General features: G+C 39.8%; 1 protein-coding gene and 1 long non-coding RNA gene across 4 annotated transcripts in view; one reads left to right on the top strand and one right to left on the bottom strand.

The window, feature by feature from the left end:
• The window catches only part of hmgxb4a (HMG box domain containing 4a), a 59,327-nt gene extending 38,827 nt beyond the window's left edge, over window positions 1-20,500 (top strand). For all 3 annotated transcript variants that reach the window (XM_059953766.1, XM_059953764.1, XM_059953765.1), the window contains 6 exons: window positions 1,058-1,136; window positions 5,198-5,262; window positions 7,331-7,442; window positions 14,645-14,841; window positions 15,990-16,112; window positions 16,827-20,500. In XM_059953766.1, coding sequence (XP_059809749.1) covers window positions 1,058-1,136; window positions 5,198-5,262; window positions 7,331-7,442; window positions 14,645-14,841; window positions 15,990-16,112; window positions 16,827-16,871 — 621 coding nt within the window. In that variant the 3' untranslated portion in view covers window positions 16,872-20,500. The remainder of the gene's footprint in view (window positions 1-1,057; window positions 1,137-5,197; window positions 5,263-7,330; window positions 7,443-14,644; window positions 14,842-15,989; window positions 16,113-16,826) is intronic.
• Window positions 9,828-17,757, bottom strand: LOC132383048 (uncharacterized). The gene is made up of 3 exons (XR_009508533.1): window positions 17,629-17,757; window positions 15,945-16,093; window positions 9,828-11,980 (listed from the first exon to the last, which is right to left on the bottom strand). It is a non-coding gene; the product is annotated as an uncharacterized LOC132383048 (long non-coding RNA).
• Window positions 20,501-22,695: the final 2,195 nt, after the last annotated feature.

The following is a 22,695-nucleotide window of genomic DNA, read 5'->3' as shown; positions in this document are numbered from 1 at the left end:
CTCATGGGCCGCCTCAATGGGCCTAACTGGGTGGACGAGCTTCCCTGGGTCCTGCTCAGAATCTGCACGGCGCCCAAAGAGGATCTGCACACCTCATCGGCTGAGTTGGTGTACGGCGCACCCTGGTCGTCCCAGGAGAGTTCATACTTGCCCCAAGGGGGCAAGAGGAAGAACCAGCAGCAGTCCTGGGCAAACTACGCGAGAGGCTCGGTAACTTGGCATGGATAGAACCTGACCTGCATACCCGAAGACCTGCAAAACTGTAAGTTTGTTTTTGTACGACGGGGCAGACATCGGGCACTGCTACAGCGGCCCTACGAGGGGCCGTTTACGGTGATCAGAAGCAACGGGTCCACGTTTATGCTGGACATTGGGGGGAAAGAGGAGGTTTTCACAGTGGACTGACTCAAACCGGCCCATGTGGACAGCGCAGCCGGTCGAGGTTCAAGTACCGTGGCGCAGAGGCAGACCTCCCAAACAAAGTCCAACCCAGACTGAGGACATTGGAGGATGTATCGCCGGTTCTGGGGGGGGTTCTGGCGACCCACTTCCCAGTGCACTCGAACCAGCTCACAAAGTGGCGCACGCCGGCATTGAGGCCGGTCCCAAAGAGGGCGCCAAGCCTGCTTCACCAGCAAAGGGAAAAGCCCATGCGCTGGACAGGACTGTGGATACGCGCCCCCTACAGTACTCCCGCCCAAGGAGGGCAGGAACAGGAAGGCTTTAAAGCGAGGCCACGAAGTTTGAATAAACCTCTTTCGCAACTGCAGCTCACCGACTACGTGTCGTTATTTCAGCGCTGTGTGTAATACACCGCTACAAGACCAGATTTTACTTTGCGATCTGACGATGTATGATACTAAGATGGTCAACTGAAGGAGGAAACCCGGCTAATCTTCAGCTTGAGTATTTTTTAAAGTAAAATAATTTCGCTTACCTATAGATAGCAAATCACTTAAGGAAAAGTTGTGTTTCATATGATATTGTTAGATGTATCAGTGAAGTATCATCTATTTTTTACTTTTACTTTTACAATATTTCTTTACATTTATTGCAGAAAAAAAAGAATATATCGGCTTATCAGCTGTTTTGCAAGGAGTACCGGATTAATATTATTGCTGAGCATCCAGGAATAGGTAAGGACTTTTTTTTTTTTTTACACATGACATACAACATTAATTGTGCCTCTGCCATTTTCTATTTTTATTTCAGATTTTCAGCATCTCCCAGTTTTAGCTTTTCATGCTAGGTTATTCATTATGGGGAGGGCGAGCAATACTCTTTCCTATATTAGACTCTGAAATAAGAACCAGGAGAAGGGACTGGTAGAACAGGTTAAGAAATAGCTGATGATAAGAAAATAATTGACTTGAGTTCCTCTCGTGATCAGGAATTGATCCTTACAGTGTTATGGTATCCTCTAAAGGTGGCTGTTCAGCTCATCCTTGTTGCCCCATTATCACAGCTATTCAATTAGTTTTCTCCCTTTGAAGAATGCATGCAGTCTTGCTTTTAGGCAGTTTATTTCTGACATCTCCTTACATAAATTTCTTTCCTCATTGCCTTTCATTTTTCTTCTAATTAGGTTCAATCTTTCAGATGAGTAGGGTGGAAGTTTATGCTAAGTGAGAATATCTTTCTGGAGGGCTAAGAAATGTCTTTCTTTCTCACACCAACAATTCCCCCCCCCCCCCCCACAAGCCATCACTTTAACCATGCTCACCTCAATCAGCAACATTTAGCTGAGTTTACTCAATGCATTATGACCTGTCCCACTAATGCAGTGCTTGATACTGCACCTCAGTACCTTGATGTGGCACAACATTGTGGGTTGAATGGCCTGTAATGTGCTATAGAGTTCTATGTTCAATGGTGCACGGAGCTTTGCACTATTTGAAGGAAATACGGAGAGCTACATCTCATCATTGAAGAAATTCATTTATATCCAAAATGGCTTTAGTACTGTGTGAGAAACCAGTACTGTATATTTTACATAGTAGGAATTCCCATTGATTTGGTAAGGAAGGCAACACAGGAAAAACATATTATTGAGGTTAAAAGTGATTGCCAATGATTGTAAACATTTTTCACCCATTAATGGCTTATTCTATATAATTTATGGGTCACTTTCTTTGAAGTGAGTCTTCAGATTCTTACTGAACTGATCATGTGGAAATCGCGTGAGCATCAAATGAAAGCTATAAATTGGGTTGAACAAATGCCTTGGAGATTCAAACTAGTGAGCTTGCACTTATCACTCCATTGTGCAATGCAAATCCTGTGCTTAACTTGTGTCAAAATTGCATCTGAGCTGTTCAGTATGGGTTGCTAAACTAATCATTCACTAGAGTGGACAGATGTTATTGGTAAATGAGGACATCAATTTAAGATCATCATTATAAGGTGGTCTTAATACTTTAATTTGATCCAAAGAGTTACAAGGACACAATTGTTTAATGGAAGAAGGATCTGTATATGCATCGAACAAAAAAGTGCTTAGGTCTAAAGGGAAAGACCATGTTTGTTCAAAGTTCAAGGTAAATTTATTATCAAAGTACATATATGTCACCATATACTACCCTGAGATTCATTTTCTTGTGGGCATACACAATAAATCCAATAACCATAATAGAATCGATAAAAGACAGCCCCAATAGGCCAGACAACCAGTGTGCAAAAGACAGCAAATGGTACAAATACAAAAGTAATAATAATACTATAAATCCAGATACGTCTATACCCAGGCTGGAAAAACCCAGACGCCTCCGCGCCCGGGTTGGGAAAACCCAGACATGTCTGCGCCCGGGTTGGGAAAACCCAGACGCGTCTGTGCCCAGGTTGAGTGGTGCTCTGGTCAGCATCTGTTCTCTATGTTAGGGGTGGCTGAAACTAAAACCTGGCTGTAGGTATAAAAAACAATACTGTTTCACTTTAGAAATGGAGATATTGTTTATGAAACAGAATGTTATGGCCACTGACTAGGAACACCAAGGCATGCCCGGAGCTAGTGCTGGGCATGGCAGTAAGCGAACAGCTAGTGGTGCACTGCTGGATAGGCAGGCAGGCACTGGGAAACCTGAAAATGATACTGCCAACATTCCAAGTAGCCCACCAGCACCACAGGCTGCAACTGCTGCAAGTGTTTCTTAGGGGAGCGGTCAACTTACATCTGAGGCCACTAAAGCAATTACTTTACTTTATTGTCACCAAACAATTGATACTAGAGTGTACAATCATCACAGCGATACTTGATTCTGCACCTTCGCTCTCCCTGAAGTACAAATCCAAGTAAATATAATTAAAAATTTTAAATTATAAATCATAATTAGAAAATAGAAAAGGGAAAGTAAGGTAGTGCAAGTTAGGTACGGATATTTGGAAGGTACGGCCCAGATCCGGGTCAGGATCCATTCAGCAGTCGTATCACAGTTGGAAAGAAGCTGTTCCCAAATCTGGCCGTACGAATCTTCAAGCTCCTGAACCTTCTCCTGGAGGGAAGAAGGACAAAAAGTGTGTTGGCTGGGTGGGTCATGTCCTTGGTTATCCTGGCAGCCTGCTCCGACAGTGTAAAGTGAGTCCAAGGGTAGAAGATTGGTTTGTGTGATGTGATGTTCATGATCTTCTGCAGCTTCTTCTGGTCTTGTTCTACGGTGCATCTATAAAAATTAGTGAGTGTTTTAGGGGACAGGCCAGATTTCATCAGATTTCCTCAAATTTCCTTAATTTTCAATTAAGAGAAGAAAGACACCATGGCATGGCCATTAGAAGTAAACACATTCATGGTATGTGTATATTACCAAGTAACAGAACTTGAGACTGATATAACAGGATAGAGGTAAAACTTCTCAACAGTTACACATTAATATCTATGTAAATCTTATGGAAGCCACAGTACTAAACACCAGTAGAGGAGTCTGAAAGTTCCTAGCAGTTGACAAATGATTGTATCTGCTTGAGCTGAGAAAAATAATATGATGATAATAAATAATAAATATCAAGAACATGAAATGAAGAGATCTTGAAAGTGGGAACATTTCAGTTTTGGGGTAAGTAGAATGAAATTATCCCTTTGGGTCAAGGGTCTGATGGTTGAGGGGCAATAACTGTTCCTGAATCTGGTGGTGTGGGTCCTGAGGCTCTTGCAGCACCTTCCTAATTGCAGCAGTGAGAGGAGAGCATGTCCTGGGTGTGGTGGGGGTCTCTAATGATGGATGCTGTTTTCCTGTGACAGTATTCTGTGTGGGAAGCTTTACCCATGATGGACTAGGCTGTATCCACTACTTTTTGTTGGATTTTCTATTCAAGGGCATTGGTGTTTCCATACCAGGCTGTGAGGCAGCCAGTCAATCCACCACACATCTAACGAAGTCTGTCCCAAGTTTTAGATGACATCCCAAATCTTTGCAAACTCCTAAGGAAGTAGAGGCTTTCTTTGTAATTGCACTTGTGCACTATGGCCAGGACACATCCTGTGAAATGATAACACTGAGGAATTTACAGTTGCTGACTCTCTCTAATTCTGATCCCCTGATGAGGATTGGCTCATGGACCTCTACTTTCCTCCTCCTGAAGGCAATAATCAGCTCCTTGTCTTCCTGACATTGAAAATCTGGCTGGAATGGTGCCACAACAACCATCTCTTAATCAATCTCTTTCCAATATGCTGATTCATCATTGATTTGGATCATATTGAGTAGATATGGACTAAGGGCAAGGGAATGAGACTGGTGGCTAGCTCTTTCAGAAGGTACAACACTGACCACATTGTTTATGAAAAAGTACCATGGATGCTGGAAATTTGAAACAAAAACATAATGCTCGAAATGTTCTGCAGCTCAGGTGGCACTTGCAGAAAGAAGAATTAATTTTACAACTCCTCTCAGCAGTTACTGCTTGATCTACTGAATTTCTTGCATTTTTTGTTTTATTTGATGAACCAGTCTTAAAAGTAGTACGTGATGCCAAAGAGAGGCTTTGTCATGGGGGATGAGATAACCAGCTTCTTAAACAAAGTAACAGCTGAAAACTCAGGAGATGGTCCATTTAGTTGTACAACAAAGTGATGGTCCATGTTTTCTGATGCAGTATGTTGGAGGATCAGTCCCATGCTCCTATAAGTTGACAAGCTGTATCATTGCATTTAACTATAACTTGGGGTCCGGCTGCTTACCGATGGTTGTGCTTGTCTTTGCCACAGATTTTGGTGAACTCAGCAAGAAGCTGGCTGAGGTATGGAAGCAGCTTCCTGACAAGGATAAACAGGTAAGCCTGTCCTGTTGTTGTGCTGTATCCAGACTAGCCTTTGGAAGCTGAGCACACACTATATTATTCTTATTAGTATTATTACTATATTACTATGATTGCTATGTGGTTGAGGGAGGCACTGTAGCATAGTGGTTAGTGCAATCCCTTTACAGCACCAACAATCACCTAATGGGGTTGAGGGATTCTAACGTTTTTAATCCAAGGTTTTTCAGACGTCAGGAACGAGGCACAAATCTTGTAGCTTCACAGTTGTTTTGTTTAGAGTTGATAGAACAGAGGAAAACTGAACAGGCGATGATGGAGCAATCCAAGATCAAAGATGGCACTGCTTTGTTATACTCAGAGAAAAGGAAAAATTCCCTTCGTGTCTATAGATAAGTATTAACCAATTAGGAAGAACTTATTCAATACTGCAGTATTAAATTAACCAATGAGAAAACACTTATTCACATAATGGAGAAGAAAGAAGCTTCCGGAATTTCCTAGAATTATACTTTTTATAGCCACTAGAGGCATATTAAACATTCAAGGACTACTTAAAATCCAAGCTGTAAACTGTAAGACTGTTAAACTTTAAGAAAATAACAATTAAGTGGTTAAGTCTAAGCATTAAGTAGTCAGATCCAACAGGGCTCAATTCCCTATAGCTATCTGTAAGCACTTTATATGTTTTCCTTGTGACTGTGTGGGTTTCCTCCGGGTGCTTCTGTTTCCTCCCACATTCTGAAGATGAGTTGTGGGCATGCAGTGCTGGCATTGGAAGCATGGCGACGCTTACGAGCTGCTCCCCAAACAAATCTGGAACTGCGTTGATTATTGACACAAAACAACGCATTTTACTGTATGTTTCGATGTACATGTGACAAACAAAGCTAATATTTAATCTTTTTTAAAAATCGGCACTAGCCACACAGAGTTTAAATGGATCAGAGTGGCTTGTTTGGCGTTATTTTGCTTATATACCCTCCATATATTTTGTGATTGGCGGGGAAGGCAGAGGTTTTCAGAGTTGATTTTAATTTCCCCCCCCCCCCCCCTCTCTGAGATTGTGTCATTGGAGGCAGGGTTTGAAGAAGGATTTAGTCATGATATGCTCTTTCTGCTATGGTTAGAGATTGACATGCTCATAGAAGCACAATAATTACAATACAGGAAGAGCTCATTCAGTCATTGAAAAGCATTGCCTTTTCATAGGAGCAATCCTTTATATTGCCTCATGCTTCTTGTCTGTGGTCCTACATTTGTAAAATGCATGATTTGATGTTTTAGCCAGTGCATTCCATGTCAACACTGTGTAAAAATTTCCTAGTGTTCTTTTATCAGCTATCTTAAATTTATGTCCCGAATATCAAAACACTAAACTACAGTTGCTAGTAAGCTAAAATGAAAACAGAAAATACCAGAAATGCTCACTCAGGTCGGGTAGCTTCTGTGGAAAGAGACATAGAGTTTAAGTGTCAGATCAAAGATCCTTTGTCAGAACTCTCTTCCATTTCTTTGACTGTAAATTTTAAAGATGTTGCCTGACCTGGTAGCTGTTACCAGCATTTTGTGTTTTTAAGTGTATGTCGTCTTAGTTCTTGTCCCATGAACCAGTGATAATTTTTCATGATTTTATAGAAAATTTTCAGGTATTCTTTCAGCCTTCTTTAAGAATCACTCCAGGTTTTCCAATTTGTCCAAATTTCTGAAGTTCTTCCTCTCTGGAACTATTTCTGAATTCTTCAACACTGGGTCTGTTTGAGTAAATCTTGACAGTTCTTTATAAAGATTCATTATGACTTTCTTGCTTTTGTACTGTACATTTTTATTTCTAAATGCTACCGCCCCACACGCCTGCCTTTGAAGTCAGTCAGTTTCATGTGGTTGTGGTCTTGTTAATTGGATGCGGGCTTATCAGAGAGTGCTGTTAGTGTATGACTGGATTGTGTCAGATTCTACAGCTTTAATAAGCTATGCAATGACTCATTCAAAGCAAACACAATGACTACTTATTGTTGATATAGACACATTACATAGAGAGCTTTTATTATGGAAAATGAGAAGGTTTCTCTTTAAATTCTAGGTATGGAAACAGAGGTGCCAATACTTGCAGCACAAGCAGAACAAAGCCGAGGCTATGACAGTGAAACGGAAACTCTCTGATTCATTGGAAGAGGCAGCTGTTAAACAGAAAGGTACTCAGCAATAACTAAGTTACGTAAGGGCTGTCCATCCTGCCTATCGTGCACAGTAAATACCTTGTGCATCAGAAGCTATGACCTAGAAGAGAAAATAAAACATTTAAATCCCAACTCAGCTGAGATATTTGATATTCACCTCCCGACCTCAGAGGTGACAAAAACTAGTACAGAATATACCAGGATCCAACATCATGGTTCTCCATAGTTCCATGAAGCACCCTTTTTTTATTCCATGATCCCTGTTCTGCCTGGTAACAGGTTTATCTTTTTAAAATATTCCTTTTTTTTTGGGTGTTTGGGCAGCATTTATTACACTTATTACTCTTGAATTGTTGCTCTTCATCTGGTGAAGGTTCTCACACAATGTATGTGGACAGTGTTTCAGGATTTAGGCAGTAAAAGACTAGCGATTATATTTCCAGGTCAGGATGCTGAGTGAATTGAAGAGGTGGCAGTATTCCCATGTGCCTGCTGCCTTTGTTCTTTTCTGTGCTGTGAGACCAAGGTTTACAAGTTGATTCTTTCACTCCAAAGAAGGGTTTTTTACCCTTTATACATCATGGACCAATACCATTAAGAAGGGGGTCCGTAAACCCCAGGTTGGGAATCCCTGCTCTAAAGTATTTTGGTGCATGTTTATATTATGAATGGTCCAAAAGCGTATGTTGCAAGTTGAACTTAATTTAACTTTAAATTCTTGCTGTACTTGTTTTGTTTTGCATTGTGACTCTTCGTCAGATAAGTCAATTTAATCTACAGCCAGCATTGCACTGTGTGGATGATTTTAGCTGTAAAGCTTAGACTACGAAAGCCGAAGCCTTTCCCAAGAAAGGGCAGACAGGTTTTTTCCAAATTGTGTTCTTCATGCTTATTGTGTTATTTTTATGCTGCATTGGATCCAGAGAAATAATAATTTTGTTCTCCTTTACACCTGTTTAATGAAGAATCACAATAAACAATCTTGAATAAGTGATTTTGAAAGAAATGCGGAAGAATTATGACTGGTTCTGATGGGGTAAATACAATGACCATTGGGCACGGGTTTAAAATATGAGCAAAGAGTACACGAGGCATGTAAGAACTTATGTTTTTATTCAGACTAGTACTGATCTAAGAACTCACTGCTTAAAGAGATGGTGGATTTGGATTTTCAAGAGGGAACTGGAGACCGGAGAGGCAACGTTAAGGCCAGTTGCAGAGGGGGAGACAGAGGCCCAGGTTTTGGAGCTTGTTGATTAGAACTGAGGCAATGACAGTGTTGAATGCTGAGCAGTAATCAATAAACACCAGCCTGACATAGGTATTACTATTGTCTAGGTGATCCAAGGCTAAGTGAAGAGTCACTGAGATTGCATCTACTGTAGACCTATTGTGGCAATAGGCAATAGGTTAATCCAGGGCCTAGCCTTGACCTACCTTTCAAAGCACTTCATCACAGTAGATATAAGTGCCAGTGGGTAATAGTCATTGAGGCAGCTCATCTTGTTCTTCTTGGGCACTTGTATGATGGTCACCCTTTTAAAGTAGGTGGGAGCCTTCTAATGCAGCAGTGGGAAGATGTCCTTGGACACTCCCACCAGTTGGTTGGCACAGGTTTTCAGAACCCTACTGAGACAGTACTGCTACATCTGTGCACCATGATGAGTTAATCATAAAGCATACTCCGCCTCCTCTGCCTTTTAAAAGACTGAACTGTCCTGTTTTTGCAGAAAATGGTGACGCCATCAGGCTGCAGCGCTGTGTCTGAAATGGCAGGGGATAGCCATGTTTCCGTGAAGCAAAGTACAATCAGCCCTCCTTAACTGCGGGGGATTGGTTCCAGGACCCCCCGCGGATATCAAAATTCGTGGATGGTCAAGTCCCTTATTCAACCTGTCTCAATGCGCTGGACCTTAGGACCCAGCGGAACCCCAGACCTAATTTAGCCTGTTTCAGTGCAGTGGACATTAGGACCCGGCGGCAGAGATCTGAATCCACAGTGTTTCTGTTCGCGAAAATAATCACGAACACGATTGAAAATAAAGTGGAAATACTAAAGCAATTGGAAAGAGGTGAAAAGCCATCAGTCATTGGAAAAGCATTAGGCTACGTCAGTCAACGATTGGAACAGTTTTGAAGGATTGGTGAAAGCTACAATTATTACCAAGCAACACAGTGGTTTAATTATTGGGTTTCGGATTTTTGATCCTCCACATCAACCCAGCACGGTGGAAAGCGCACTCAGGAGTGGTCTGTCCCGAGTCCCGAGAACTTCCGTTCCCAAGCCTGGCGCTGAAATATACCTTCTTAAGTGTTTTATATGCATAGAAAGGTAAAATATATACTATATACTAAGACAAACATTTGACTAACTGACGCTAAATAATACTGGATGTCCATGTTCCGACTTACTTAGTAAGAGAACATCTGATTTTTTTCAATCCCGATCCATGATAACCCATGCACATCCTCCTGTATACTTTAAATCATCTCTAAATTACTTATAATACCTAATACAATGTAAATGCTTTGTAAAATGGTTGTTATACTGCATTGTTTAGGGAATAATGACAAGAAAAAAAAGTCTGCACATGCCTGTACTGCAATCTTTCTTTGAAGCCTTCAGTTTTATTTTACAGAGACTATACATTTGTCAGCAGGGTAGTTGGGAGTGGAGGTCTAAAGCCTCTGTGTTTCAATTGTACTTGCAGACTGGCTCATCTGCCCTGCTTCATTTTTCTTAAAGGGAAACTGCACTTGAGTCTGTCGTCCGGGGTCTGTCAATTTTTGAGGATCAAAATATTTTTTAGATAGCTTAAATATTCTCAAATAATTCTGTTCAAGACAACTACAATAGTCACATGGCTGTGGTTGTTGTCGTACTCTTAAACAGGAATATTTGATGATTTATTTCGGAGCTGCCCATAAAGAGACGCCACTTATCGGCGCCATCTTGCCACAGAAGATGATAGGGTGGTTAAGAAGGTATATGGTGTGTTGGTCTTCATTAGTCAGTTAATTGAGTTTAAGAGTCATGAGGTAATGTTGCAGCTTTATAAAACTTTGGTTAAATCACACTTGGAGTATTGTCTTCAATTCCAGTCACCTTATTATGAGAAGGTGCAGAGGAGATTTACCAAGATACTGCCTTGATTGGAGAATATGTCTTAAGAGGAACAGCTGAGCGAGCTAGGGCTTTTCTCTTTGGAGTGAAGGAAGATGAGCGATGACTTGATAGAAGTGTATAAGATAATGCGAGGCATAGATTTAAGTGCCTTTTTCCTGGGGTGGCAATGGCCAATTCCAGAGGACATCTTGTTCAAGGAAAGTTTAGGTGTGGTGTCAGAGGTAGGTTTTTTTTTACACAGAAAGAGTGGTAAGTGTTTGGAATGCACTCCAGGTAGGGGCTGATAATATAGGGACATTTAAGAGACTCTTAGATAGACACATGAATGTCAGTAAAATGGAGGGTTATGGGCTATATAGGAGGGAATGATTAGGTTGACTGTGGAGTATGTTAAAAGGCCAGCTCAACATTGTGGGCTGAAGGGCCTGTTCGGTGCTGTAGAGTTCTAAGTTTTAACTGTGAAGACTTTGACTTTTGGATCTGAAAACAATTTTCATGCCGATAGAAGTGTTAGAAACAAAGTATTCAGGTCTATTGACACACGTCGTGCACTAACTATGACTGATGTGAAATGTAATTAAAAATATGCTAAAATAGGGAAATAATTTTTCTGGCATGTTAAGCTATGCTGAGACCCAATCAAGAGCGTGATGTTCAGTTTTGGACACTGGATGTCAGTATTTATTCACCTTTAGATTATGTACATTTCACACTCAGGCCTAAATAGTTTAATTATGAACATTGGCTAAGTAAAACAATCTTTTAATTCTCTGTAGTTCAGAAGTTCAGTAATATCTCATTCACAGGAGTACATTCACCCAGAGACTCATTCCACTGAGATGTAACACTGAGCGTCATAGGAAGTCATTCCTACCTGCGGCCATCAAACTTTACAACTCCTCCCTAGGAGTGTCAGACACCCGAGTCAATAGGCTGGTCCTGGGCTTATTTCCACTTGGCATGATTAACTTATTATTATTTAATTATTTATGGTTTTATATTGCTGTATTTCTTCACTATTCTTGGTGCGGCGGTAACAAAACCCAATTCCCCTCGGGATCAATAAAGTATGTCTGTCTGTCTATCTGATCATGACTTTCAAAAAGGAACTTGGAAGTGTAGATACAAGGGAAACATTTTTTTTCTGATAGGGAGTCTAGAACAAGAGGACATCATCTTAAAACTAAAGTTGAGGTGTTTTAGAATGAACTGAGGAAGCATGTTTTCATGCCAATTATAGTAGAAATTTAGCATTTATTGTCACTGTCAGGACATTTTTTATTGGGTGTAGCAGTTACTTGAAAACAAACCAAAACTGCTGAGAGATGAAGCCAGGGCACTCAACGTAGTATGGTGCACTTCCACATAACGAATTTCCAAATCAAGAAAGGTATGTTCAATCCTATATTACAAAATCAGCAAAGACCTTGAAGAGATAAAATACCAACAAAATTAAATTAATAACAGTCTTATAGTGATATTAAGTCATATAATAGCGAAATTAGTGCAATAAACGACACTAAGCATAATTAGTGGTCAAACTAAATTAGCGGTTATAAGAAAATATCATTCCCTGGTTGCCTCTAACTCTCAACTGGACTAAACAATGTGTGAAATTTCTGGTTTAAGAAAGTGCTACTGAAGATGGGCAACAGTTACTGGTGGTTCAAAAGCAAAGGAATTCAATTAAAACTCTTTTTGAATTAAATTGTGGTAAGCTGTCACCGCAAGCACTGAAGAAGCGAGTGAAGGCAAAATGAATTCTCAGGATGTGTTCTGCTGGTGTGTTGCAAAATTGACGCAGTTGGAGTTGGAATTGTGCTGGTTGGAGGGAACAATTCGGAGGGGAGTAGACCGGGACAGGAGTTTTGATGCCTGCCCAACTAACTTGAGTACGAGGGTGGATTGGTGTAAACGCCAAGCCGAATTGGAGAGGTCGAGAACAGCTTCTTTGGCAGCAAAATCCAGGTCCAAAGAAAATAATGGGCAACGTGTTCAAGGCCTTGGCTCACCACAGCAAAGCCCAGGTCCTAATGTGAGGCATAATCCACTGTTTGGACCGTCTAAATGTTGGCCTGTATAGATTGGGAAGGTAGGGTGTTGAGAATTGGATGAGGTTGAATCACTGTGGGCACTGAGCCAATTTGGAGAGGTCGAGAATGGCTCTTTTAATAGCAAAATCTAGGCCCGGTGTGATTCGCTGGCGGTGGGGCTGGATCTTAGTTTGAGGTTCGGACAATTTAAACCCTGGCACAGATAATCTGGGTAGTTCTCTGTCTGCGACGCTGGGGCTATGAGACTGCCCCCGCTGCTGTGCTTCATGTCTGTGAGCTTTGTGGCAATTTGCCGCACTATTGTGATGAACTGAATACCGAGGCTTTGGGGTTACTCCGGGGATTTGGATCTAAGGACTCAATTTGGTTTGGATTGCTGCTGTTCACTTCTTTTGTTTGTATGATTTGTTTTGTGTTTTTCTCTTTCTCTGTGGGCATTGAGGGGTTGATCTTACTTTTTTAGTTGGATTCTTTAGGGTTCCTTGCTTTGTGACTGCTGTAAGCAAACAAATCTCAAGGTTGTTTAATTTACACATTATTTCATAATAAGTTCTCTTTGAAAATGTAACCATACTCATTTGCTTCTACCACACCCCAACCCACGTGACAGATTAACGTAATAAACGTGCCACTATATACAATACAGACAGAAAATACATACATGCCTCCTACATCAGGAAATAATTAAATCAGTAATTAGCACTCTCCTTTGAGTCAGACATTTGTGGGTTCAAGACTCACTTTGGAGAAAATCCCAACTGAACATTCAGTGAAGTACCAAGGGAGCACAGCACTGTTAAAGGTGCTTTGTTTCTGATGAGATATTAAATTGAGAACCCTGTTTGGTTTCTCAGATGATGTAGGATATTTCCAGGAAGATTTTAAAGAAGCGCAAGGATGCTATTCTTAATATCTTGGTTAGTATTTATACAGCCCCCCCCCCCCCCCCACAAAGGTAGAGTGTTCCTGTGAAACCTTTCTTAAGCCGAAATGGCGTAAAGTGAAGAACCATTAATTTACAAGGGAAAATTTTCCGTAAAAGCAAAAATCCTCTTTGTAATGCAAAAACAGGTTACTAATGTAGGTCTTTTGTAAAAGCGAAGCGGTGTAAAGCGAACATCCGTAAAGCAGGGGACACCTGTACTTCTCTAAGCATTCCACCAGCCTTTCTTTTTGTGAACAAATAGATGCAGTTTTTCCAATATTGTAACACTTATATTTTTTTGCCTGAAGAATTTTGGTGGGAATCTAAGGCCATAAAAGGTGATGTATAAATCCAGGTCTTTGTCTTTCCTTTAGAGGTTGGTTATTGGGATTAAAATGCAAAGAGCCATCCATTTGTATTAGCATGGGCAAACAGTGGCAGGAAAGTTGTATGTGAGATCTTTGTCAATAGATGATGGCTGAATTCCCTCCTTGGTAGGTAGCTGAGGATAGGAGTTTACAATGTCGTTCATTGACTATATGGCCTAGCTGAGTGGTGAAACGTTGGAGGGAACTAAAGAGGGAAAATTTTGCTGATGAATGGAAACTCAAGATTCTACAGATGCTGGACATCTTGGATGGCACACCCAAAATGCTGGAGGAACTTGGCAAATCAGGCAGTACCTCTGGAGGGGACTAAACACTTGACATTCAGTGCCGAGTCCCTTTATCAGGACTGAGATGTTGACTGTTTAGTCCCCTCCACAGATGCTGCCTGACTTGCAGAGTGTTGCAGCATTTTATGTGTATTACTGAATGGAGTTTGGTGTGCAACTTCGTGAATGATGAAACTGGGGATACGTACAACTTCAAAGAAAACGCAGCTGTCTTTGTGGCAGCTGGAAAAGAATTTTTGAATTTGTCTTCTCAAAATTGCTTAGGGTATTCTTTTTTTTTTTGCTGCTCCTAGTAGATAATTTTGGTTCGGATGGGTTGTGCACTCTGTGATGCACAACATATCAGAATTCTGTGGAACAGAGTGTCTTTGCTTAGTTTTCATTTTATGATCAGTCGTTTGATTGTCACATCTACTTATTCTTTCTTTGTATCAGGCAAGCAGAACTTGTCATCATTGTCTGGTATGATGACACCTCAGAAGAAATCAGCCCTTTCGGTCACATTCGGAGGCAGCAGTCAGTCCTCCTCTCCAGTGAAAATGCCAGATGCTGACCCAATCGACGTTGCAGCGCACTTGCAGCTTCTGGGAGAATCGCTGAGCCTCATCGGCCACCGACTGCAGGAAACTGAGGTGAGATGCGTGTGAAGTGATGGAAGAGATGAGAAAATTCATTGGTGAATATCTACGTAACAACTTAAGGAGCATAATAGGCAGCAAAGTTAATTTGAAATTTCATCTTTGATTTTCTACACCATGGCCTTGTGTTCCTCGTGCAAATTTTGAAGACTTCAATATCACCAAACATTGGTGTTTTGGAGTCGGAGCAGAAGTGTGTTTTGCCGTAGCAACCCATGACTGACTATTCAAAAACTGCACTGACGTTATTCCCTTATTGATGTCTATTGGGAACAAGAACGGAACCTGAGGTCTTCCTGTTTTCCCCCTCACTGCTAGATATAGAAGGAGAAAGAAATAGAAGGGTGTGCCGGTTACTGTGGAGGAAGCCCTTGTGAAGTTTAGCCCAAGTGGATCAAATGGCCTGTTTCTGTGCTGTAAACAATTGTGTAATTGTTAAGTTTTTAACAACTACCGTCATCAAATTCTATTAACTGCGTTGCAATAAATTCTACATTCAATAGATAGGAAGCCCCCAGAAAGCAAGCACACATTCAGGGCTGAAAGATTTGAGTGTTTAATTTACGGAGCACCTCATTATGGGCTTCATTTCTTTCTTTAAACATTAAGTCTATTCTGGAGAACAGAGGCCTTCCTTCTTTGGGGTGAGTATTGAAATGCAGGTAAAATTCTTAAAATAACAGCCTATTTTGTTTGCTGGTGCTGGTTTAGAACATTGTTCCCAGTTTCAACAGGGATGGAATTTAAAATATAAAAATACTATTATTCACAATTTAAATGTGTGTTATGGTTCTTGTTCTTGCTGTATACCCACATCAATATGCATCATAATTTATGTTCAAAAACGGAACCACATCTGACTTAGCCCTCTTTCCAACAAGATCACAAGATAACTGTGACTGAGTTCAAGGATGTTACTGCTAATTTAGTTTCATTGATGTCATGGCAAAGAGATTGTCCAGCTACGGTACAGATTAGAGATTACATCTAAGACCCTTTGTCCCATTGTTTTTGCAACTCATTTGTTATTAATTAAACCATGAGGAATTGTGTTTTACTTTAAAATCTAAAAATGCCTTAGGCTGTCGAGTACTTACTGAGTTTCTAAAATGGATAGTTGAAACTATTTTTCTCTTTCTTAGGGTATGGTGGCAGTGTCTGGGAGTCTCTCTGTCTTGCTGGATTCCATAATCTGTGCACTGGGTCCATTAACTTGCCTCACAGCACAGGTTGATCATCTTAATGGCTGTCCAAAAGAAATTCTTGTGAGTTTTTCTTCTTTCTCCTGCATTTTCCAAATGATATGCTAAAGGGTCTGAAACGTATTTCCCTCCTGCCAAGCTTCCTAATTTGCATGCAGAAATTCAAGTCATTTAAGATTAGTGCCTCTCTGTTCTCGGATAAACCTAGAGAGTGGGAGACTGCCAAGTACTTTGAAACTGTATGGCATTAACATCCAGTTTCATCTTTCCTGTTACATGGCATCAGTGGTGAAGGTCCTCAGTTCTGTGAGGAAATCAGTGAGCTGAGAACTGATTAGTTCAGAACTGAAAAAGGAGATTTAAAAGGGACGCTGGACATTTTGGTTGTTTTTATAGAGTAAGTAGGAAGATTTTCCCTTGATGTTCTAGTTTGCTCCCACAATGTGAGTTCGGTGGTGAGTTAGGGTTGGTAGCTCAGTTGGCCGTTGTAAATTGCCCTTGGCGTGTAGGTGGATGGCAAGAGAATCAGTGGGAAGTTAGTTACTGAGCAAGTAGGAGAATGTGCAAACTCCACACAGACAACAAGACCTAGATGTTAAAATCAAACCTGGGTTGCTGGAACTGAGCCATACTACCTCCAGCCTCACTACTGTTCCGTGGTTCTTAGAGAGCTAGAAAGCAATAAGTCGCACCCGTCATAGATAGGACTGAGGTCAGCTTTGTTTTGTCTTCCATAGTAACTACAGCTTTCTAATTGTATTGTTTTTATTCACCCAGGCTCTCACACTGGATAACATTGCTTATATCATGCCAGGACTTTGACCTTGAGAGATGTTTGGGACTGGATCAATAGCAGAAAACTGAATATATTGTAGATAAAGATTGTTCACTGCTGAATAGCATATTTGAATTGTACCCTTTCCTATAGTACTGTAATTATTGTCGAATGTTGTAAAAAGCCTGCTTTGAGATGTTCGAGACAATGCAAGCCCGGGAGACGTGCTGGAAAGAAGGTGCATTTCTTGAAGGGATCATTGGGTTTAACGTTGATCTACCAGGGATCACTATTGCCAAATATGAACGCCAATGCTGGACCACCTTCTGCTGAATCATAATTGTTTCCACGGGTATGCGTCATTTTGTAAGTTTGTAATGTTAAATGTAAAAGAAAACCTCCAATTCTGGAAAAGAAGAAAACATTGGAAACATTTAACAAGTTATTCACCAACTAAAAAACAAAGTAAGAGGGTGCTGTGATGAAAGGTCACAGCTAAAGTGCCAAGCCCACCTTTTGTTTCAGTTGATGAGCAACCTGTTGTGGATTTGCAGTATTTTGTATTTTATTTCATTATCTTATAGCACTGAAAGTGCAGCTTCTCAATGGTTCCTGCTCATTCCTTGTGATAAATGGCCTTCAAATGGGCTCTGTTCAGCTGTCTTGAGGATATGTCCTCTGATAAAGTGCTCACTGTGAGCGCATTTAGCTGAGGAACATAATGTTTTGTGGAATTTACTACTTCAAAGTAATTCTAAAACCTGATTTGAGCAAGCTGAGTCCTGTATAGTTGTGTCTGTCTACCTTGCATTTAGTTGTGAATTCTTGCCTCCTCCAATCCTGTTCAACCTAACTAGAATGAAAACAGCAAATGATGGAATTACTCAGCAGGTCAGACATCTGTGGAGAGAGAAACACAGTTAACCATTTCAGATTAGGCAGACTTTGACTGGTACCTGGTTCTGAAGTGTCTCAACAGTGAATATCGTATTTGATCTAATCAAATCTTTAGCAGTTTGCAAATATACACTTCTCAGCTGGATCATTGGGTGATGGTCAGGAGAGACTGTTGACCTTTTAGAGTATTCCATACTGCCTTTTGTGCCTATATAGCTCTCCAAAAGTGCTATCCAGTCATTCTGATTGCCTTGTCATTTCTCATTGCCCATATCTTACCCCATCAAATTTTACTTTTCAAGCATTAAATACAGATCCTCAATCAGCTGAATTAAAAGAAAACTTTTAATACCTTGCCAGCTGTTTTCTGTCTGTATTTACCACTTGATGTTTCTTATGCTACTAGTGACTTATTTTCGTTTCACCTATAAAATTCAACTCTTCTGATCCAAGGAGGATAATACAAAATTCTCAAGTTTTTCCATGTGCTAAAATACCACATTCAGGGTCCTATTCTATTAAATCTCTCTAAGGCATTTCTCCCCCTTCAACTGAAGGCCTCGTCATCACCCTTGTTTGTTTTTAAAATTTCTGTGTGTGAACATTATAGCACATTAAAGAAGTGGCATTATAAATTGTATTTTCAGAATATGTTAGTAGCTCCAGTGATAAATAACCCATTTCACTAATCGGTGTTGTGTGCAGGACTAGGAGGTTCAGTGGGTTAAATGGTGACAACATTCAGTATTTTATAAATTTTATGATATTTCTTAATTTGAAATAGCTATATACTTTCCTTTCGGTTAGTCCTGACGAAGGGTCTCGGCCTGAAACATTGACAGCGCTTCTCCCTATAGATGCTGCCTGGCCTGCTGTGTTCTACCAGCATTTTGTGTGTGTTGTTGTTTGAATTTCCAACATCTGCAGATTTCCTCGTATATACTTTTCTTGCTGAGATGCTCTGTATTGGAAGGAAAGTAATATTTCCTATTTTCTGTCCAATGTTCTTTGCTCCAAACTTTACTTTAGTGAGGTTAATATGTCTGAAACTTTTGTACAGCCTCTGTAGCCTGTAAACAACTATATAAAAGTCAAACACGAGGAAATCTGCAGATGCTGGAAATTCAAACAACACACACAAAATGCTGGTGGAACACAGCAGGCCAGGCAGCATCTATAAGGAGAAGCACTGTCGACGTTTCGGGCTGAGACCCTCCATCAGGACTAACCGAAAGGAAAGATAGTAAGAGATTTGAATGTTAAAAGCCATTAACCTTCATCATGGAATTCATCCCATGTTGAAAAAGTTACACCCATTGAGAAATTGATACATTCAAAGCTCATGATTTTGTCCTTTGTAATAATTTAAAACATCAAAAATAGTGTTAAGCAGAAAAACAAGGTTGTCAAAGTGGCTGACAGGCTCTGAACTATTATAGGGATGAGTACCATTTGTAACAGTACTTAGTTATTTAATTTGTTTGCGAGCAACATGATTCTCCCACTGTAAAGTTTGATAGTTTCGCAGTATTTCCCTAATGGTTATATTATTTTAAAACTATCAGTTGTTTCCTGACCCAATGGAGGGAGTTGTACTTCGATAAGATCAGTTAAACAGACCACAAAAGACCACCAGGGTCAAATGTTAACTGAAGAATTGTTGGCTGAATCACTACCACTATTTTCTACCATGTCTTCAGTTAATTCACATTTTAATGAGTGATTTTTAAAAAAAAATTCTTTTAAGCCAATTTTTTTCATTTTCTCCCTCAATGCAACAAAATAGATGAATGTGTGTGACTGTACGAATCTCCCTATATGAAATTGCTTGATTGCTTGTGCTACAAGTTGATTAGTATAATCACTTGCTCCCTGGGAAACATTTTAAGGGATTAAATGCCATTCTCATTTAGAAGGTCTTTGATATTACTGTAAAATATCAAACTTTAATTCTAGAAATGTGGGAATACATCTGACCTGAACATGCTTAGGCTCACCTAAATAATAACTTTGAAAGTAAAAGCTAATCATTTAACCCACTGATAAGAATCTGAGTGGGTGGGGGTTGCTGTTCTAGCGTTCTGTTCTGTTGGGAGTTTGTTTGCAAATACTCCTTCACATTTGGGATCAGAATTTACGGCCCAGCTCAGATACAAACCTTTTTCTCTGGCTAGCTAAGATCAGATCACAGGGAAAGAAGAAATTTTGATAGATACTATCAGGCTAAATCAATAGAAGAGATTTTTCAGGTGAAATGTTTTGAAGCTGAGTAGGGAGATAATACTCCATATCTAATCTGGGAATTGTAACCTGCTGCTGAGTGATAGAAATCTACTTCTCTGCTTAAAAAAAAAACCCACACTGAAATAAAACTAAATATATAGCTTTCTATCAGCAGTCCTCACTACGCACATCTCCCCCAGAGGAAACCACATGATAACCATGGGTCAGTGAGATTTACTGAACTGATTTTATCTTCTGTTGACATACAGTTTGTCTGTGGTTTTAATTGGTCACATTGGTTTGTTTTCTGATACCACCATTGAACTGTAAGATCTGAACAATGATTGAGTACTGTCCTCCTAATAAGTCAGGCATTTCTCTTTTAAAGGTTTATATATGTATGATTATTGTATCTTTTTTAAAAAGAAAGCAAAGATTTAGAATATTCCTTTGGGCTTTTATAAAAAGTTCTTCCTGGTCTTTCTTGATTTGCACACAGTAAACTGTAGCTGTACTGTATGCTATATAAATAGATCATGAGTTTTTGTATTCTTCAGTCTGGTTTTCGTTCTTTCAGTAAATTGTACTCATTGTTGATATTATTAGTAATGGAAACATAGGAAACACATGGGTATATTAATACATTGACTATTGGAAAATTGATCTATCCAAACTAACCAATTACACATTTATTAATGAACAGTCAGTGGCAAATAATATCAGTGATCATTTAAAAGATGTCAGTCCACAATTATACTGAAAACAATATACATCAGCCACTGGATATAAGACAGAGATTAATGGGAAAGAAGTCTTATCAACACAAACAAAATGCTGGAGGAAATCAGTAGGCCAGGCAGCATCTATGGGAAACAGTAAACTGCCAACATTTTGGGCCGAGACCCTGTATCAGAACTCACCTAATTATGATCATGTTTTTCACATTTTCAGATGCACTTTTCAAGTACACCTTTCACTTTTTTGCGATAGATACCTGCATCAAGTTTGTTCCTGTAAACAGCTGTGCGGTAATGACCATTCATGCAAAGATAAGATTAATGACCCTTTCATTACCTCAATGACTCTTAATGGCCCTCATAGTGCTAGGCCTTTAAACAGCTCAGAGTTTATGCTGGAAGACTACCCACCATGGAACAGAACTGAAGAAACCTCTTGGATGAGTGACAACACATGTGTTGACATCTAGACAACACAGCAAGTCCAGTTGCCTTATTTTATTACAGCTTGATATACAATGACGGATGATTAAAAGCCTTCATAGACAGACCAGATGATTTAGAAAAGTTGGGTGAGAAAATATATACTCCAGGCAAGGATTAACTCCATGTTTCTTCAAATGTAAGCCCTGTCTGTTATCTCAAGTTATCCTAAAAAGAGTCTGTGCTCCAGTACTCAAATCTTCTCATAGTACCAACCAACGTATCATTTGCCTGATGCAGGGCATTGTCTGCACCGCCTTGTCCAGCTCACACTTTCAGCAGGTTTGTGTTTTAAAGCCCGATAATGAGTTTTAAGTATCGATGGGACAGCTACCACCTTTGCTATTGAGAGGACAGAGAAAGACAGTAAATCATCAAATAAGAAAGAAACAATGAAACAGGAAGAAACTTTAAACTGAAAAGAGGCAAAGCAAAATAGTAAAAAACCTAAAATTCAAAACTTTTGAAATTGACGTCTGAAGAAACAAGACTCAAGTAATTGATCATTGGGTCAAATAGTACAGAAACAGGCGCTTTGATCCACTAAGTGAACATTGACCATAGAAACTAATTTCATTTTTCTCATATTCCCATCAAATTCCCTGGATTCTGTCTCACAAGGGACAATTATCAATAGCCAGTTAACCACATGGGAGGAAATCCACAGCTATTCAGGGAAAATGAAGACAAATTTCTGGAAGACTTGCATAAACTACTCTCAGAACCAATGGTCAGGATTGAATATGGTTTGCTGGAGATGTGAGGCAGCAAATCCACCAGCAGTGCTGCCTTAGTTGGACGTTGGCTTATTCCAACCTTGCTGCTGACTATAACCTGTGTCTTGGGTTATATTTTCTTTAATTTCTGCCTTGTGCTCAGTCTCATCTGGTCAACCTTGGTACAGCTCTTCATGGGTTTGGATAGAAATATCGTTAAAGAAACCTTCCTCCTCAACACATTTAAGGAAAGCTGGAGTTTTCTATGATTCTGACAGGATAAGTTATTTGACTGACTTACTGATGGGGTAAAATGATGGAGGGAAAATTGCGAAATAAATACCAGAATGGTGCTAAATGGTATGCTTTGTATCTCTAAAGTACATAGTGTATGTCAGTATATTAAAACTGGTAGTAGGGGTTGATTTGTTCTGTTAATGATTCAGAAGTCAAAGATATTTAGTAAGGATTTAAAATACATTTTTAAAGAGAAAATATTGGAGAGGTGAATCTTGAAATGATCCTTTTCTAAAATATAAATGGTTAATATATAATTAAGCCAAAGCATAACATGGCAAACTGCCTGATGGGAACAGATGCTTGAAATTCACATCAGATAATTACCCAGTGGTTGCCAATGTCTTACAATTTTTATCAAGCAGGTAATGCTAACACTGGTCAGTTTAGTGCAGTTGTTGGATTAGAATCTTAAGGAATGAAATGGCCATATATGTGGATTAAAGAGAAAATACAATAGCCAGGATCACCAAAATAAATGCAATTGGAGTTTTAGAGTTGTAAATAAAATCAGTTGA

The sequence above is a fragment of the Hypanus sabinus genome, chromosome 29 (genome assembly GCF_030144855.1).
Source record: "Hypanus sabinus isolate sHypSab1 chromosome 29, sHypSab1.hap1, whole genome shotgun sequence".
NCBI classification, from domain to species: domain Eukaryota; kingdom Metazoa; phylum Chordata; class Chondrichthyes; order Myliobatiformes; family Dasyatidae; genus Hypanus; species Hypanus sabinus.
Note: the sequence above shows the minus strand (reverse complement) of the source record. Positions and strands in the feature narration are given on the sequence as shown.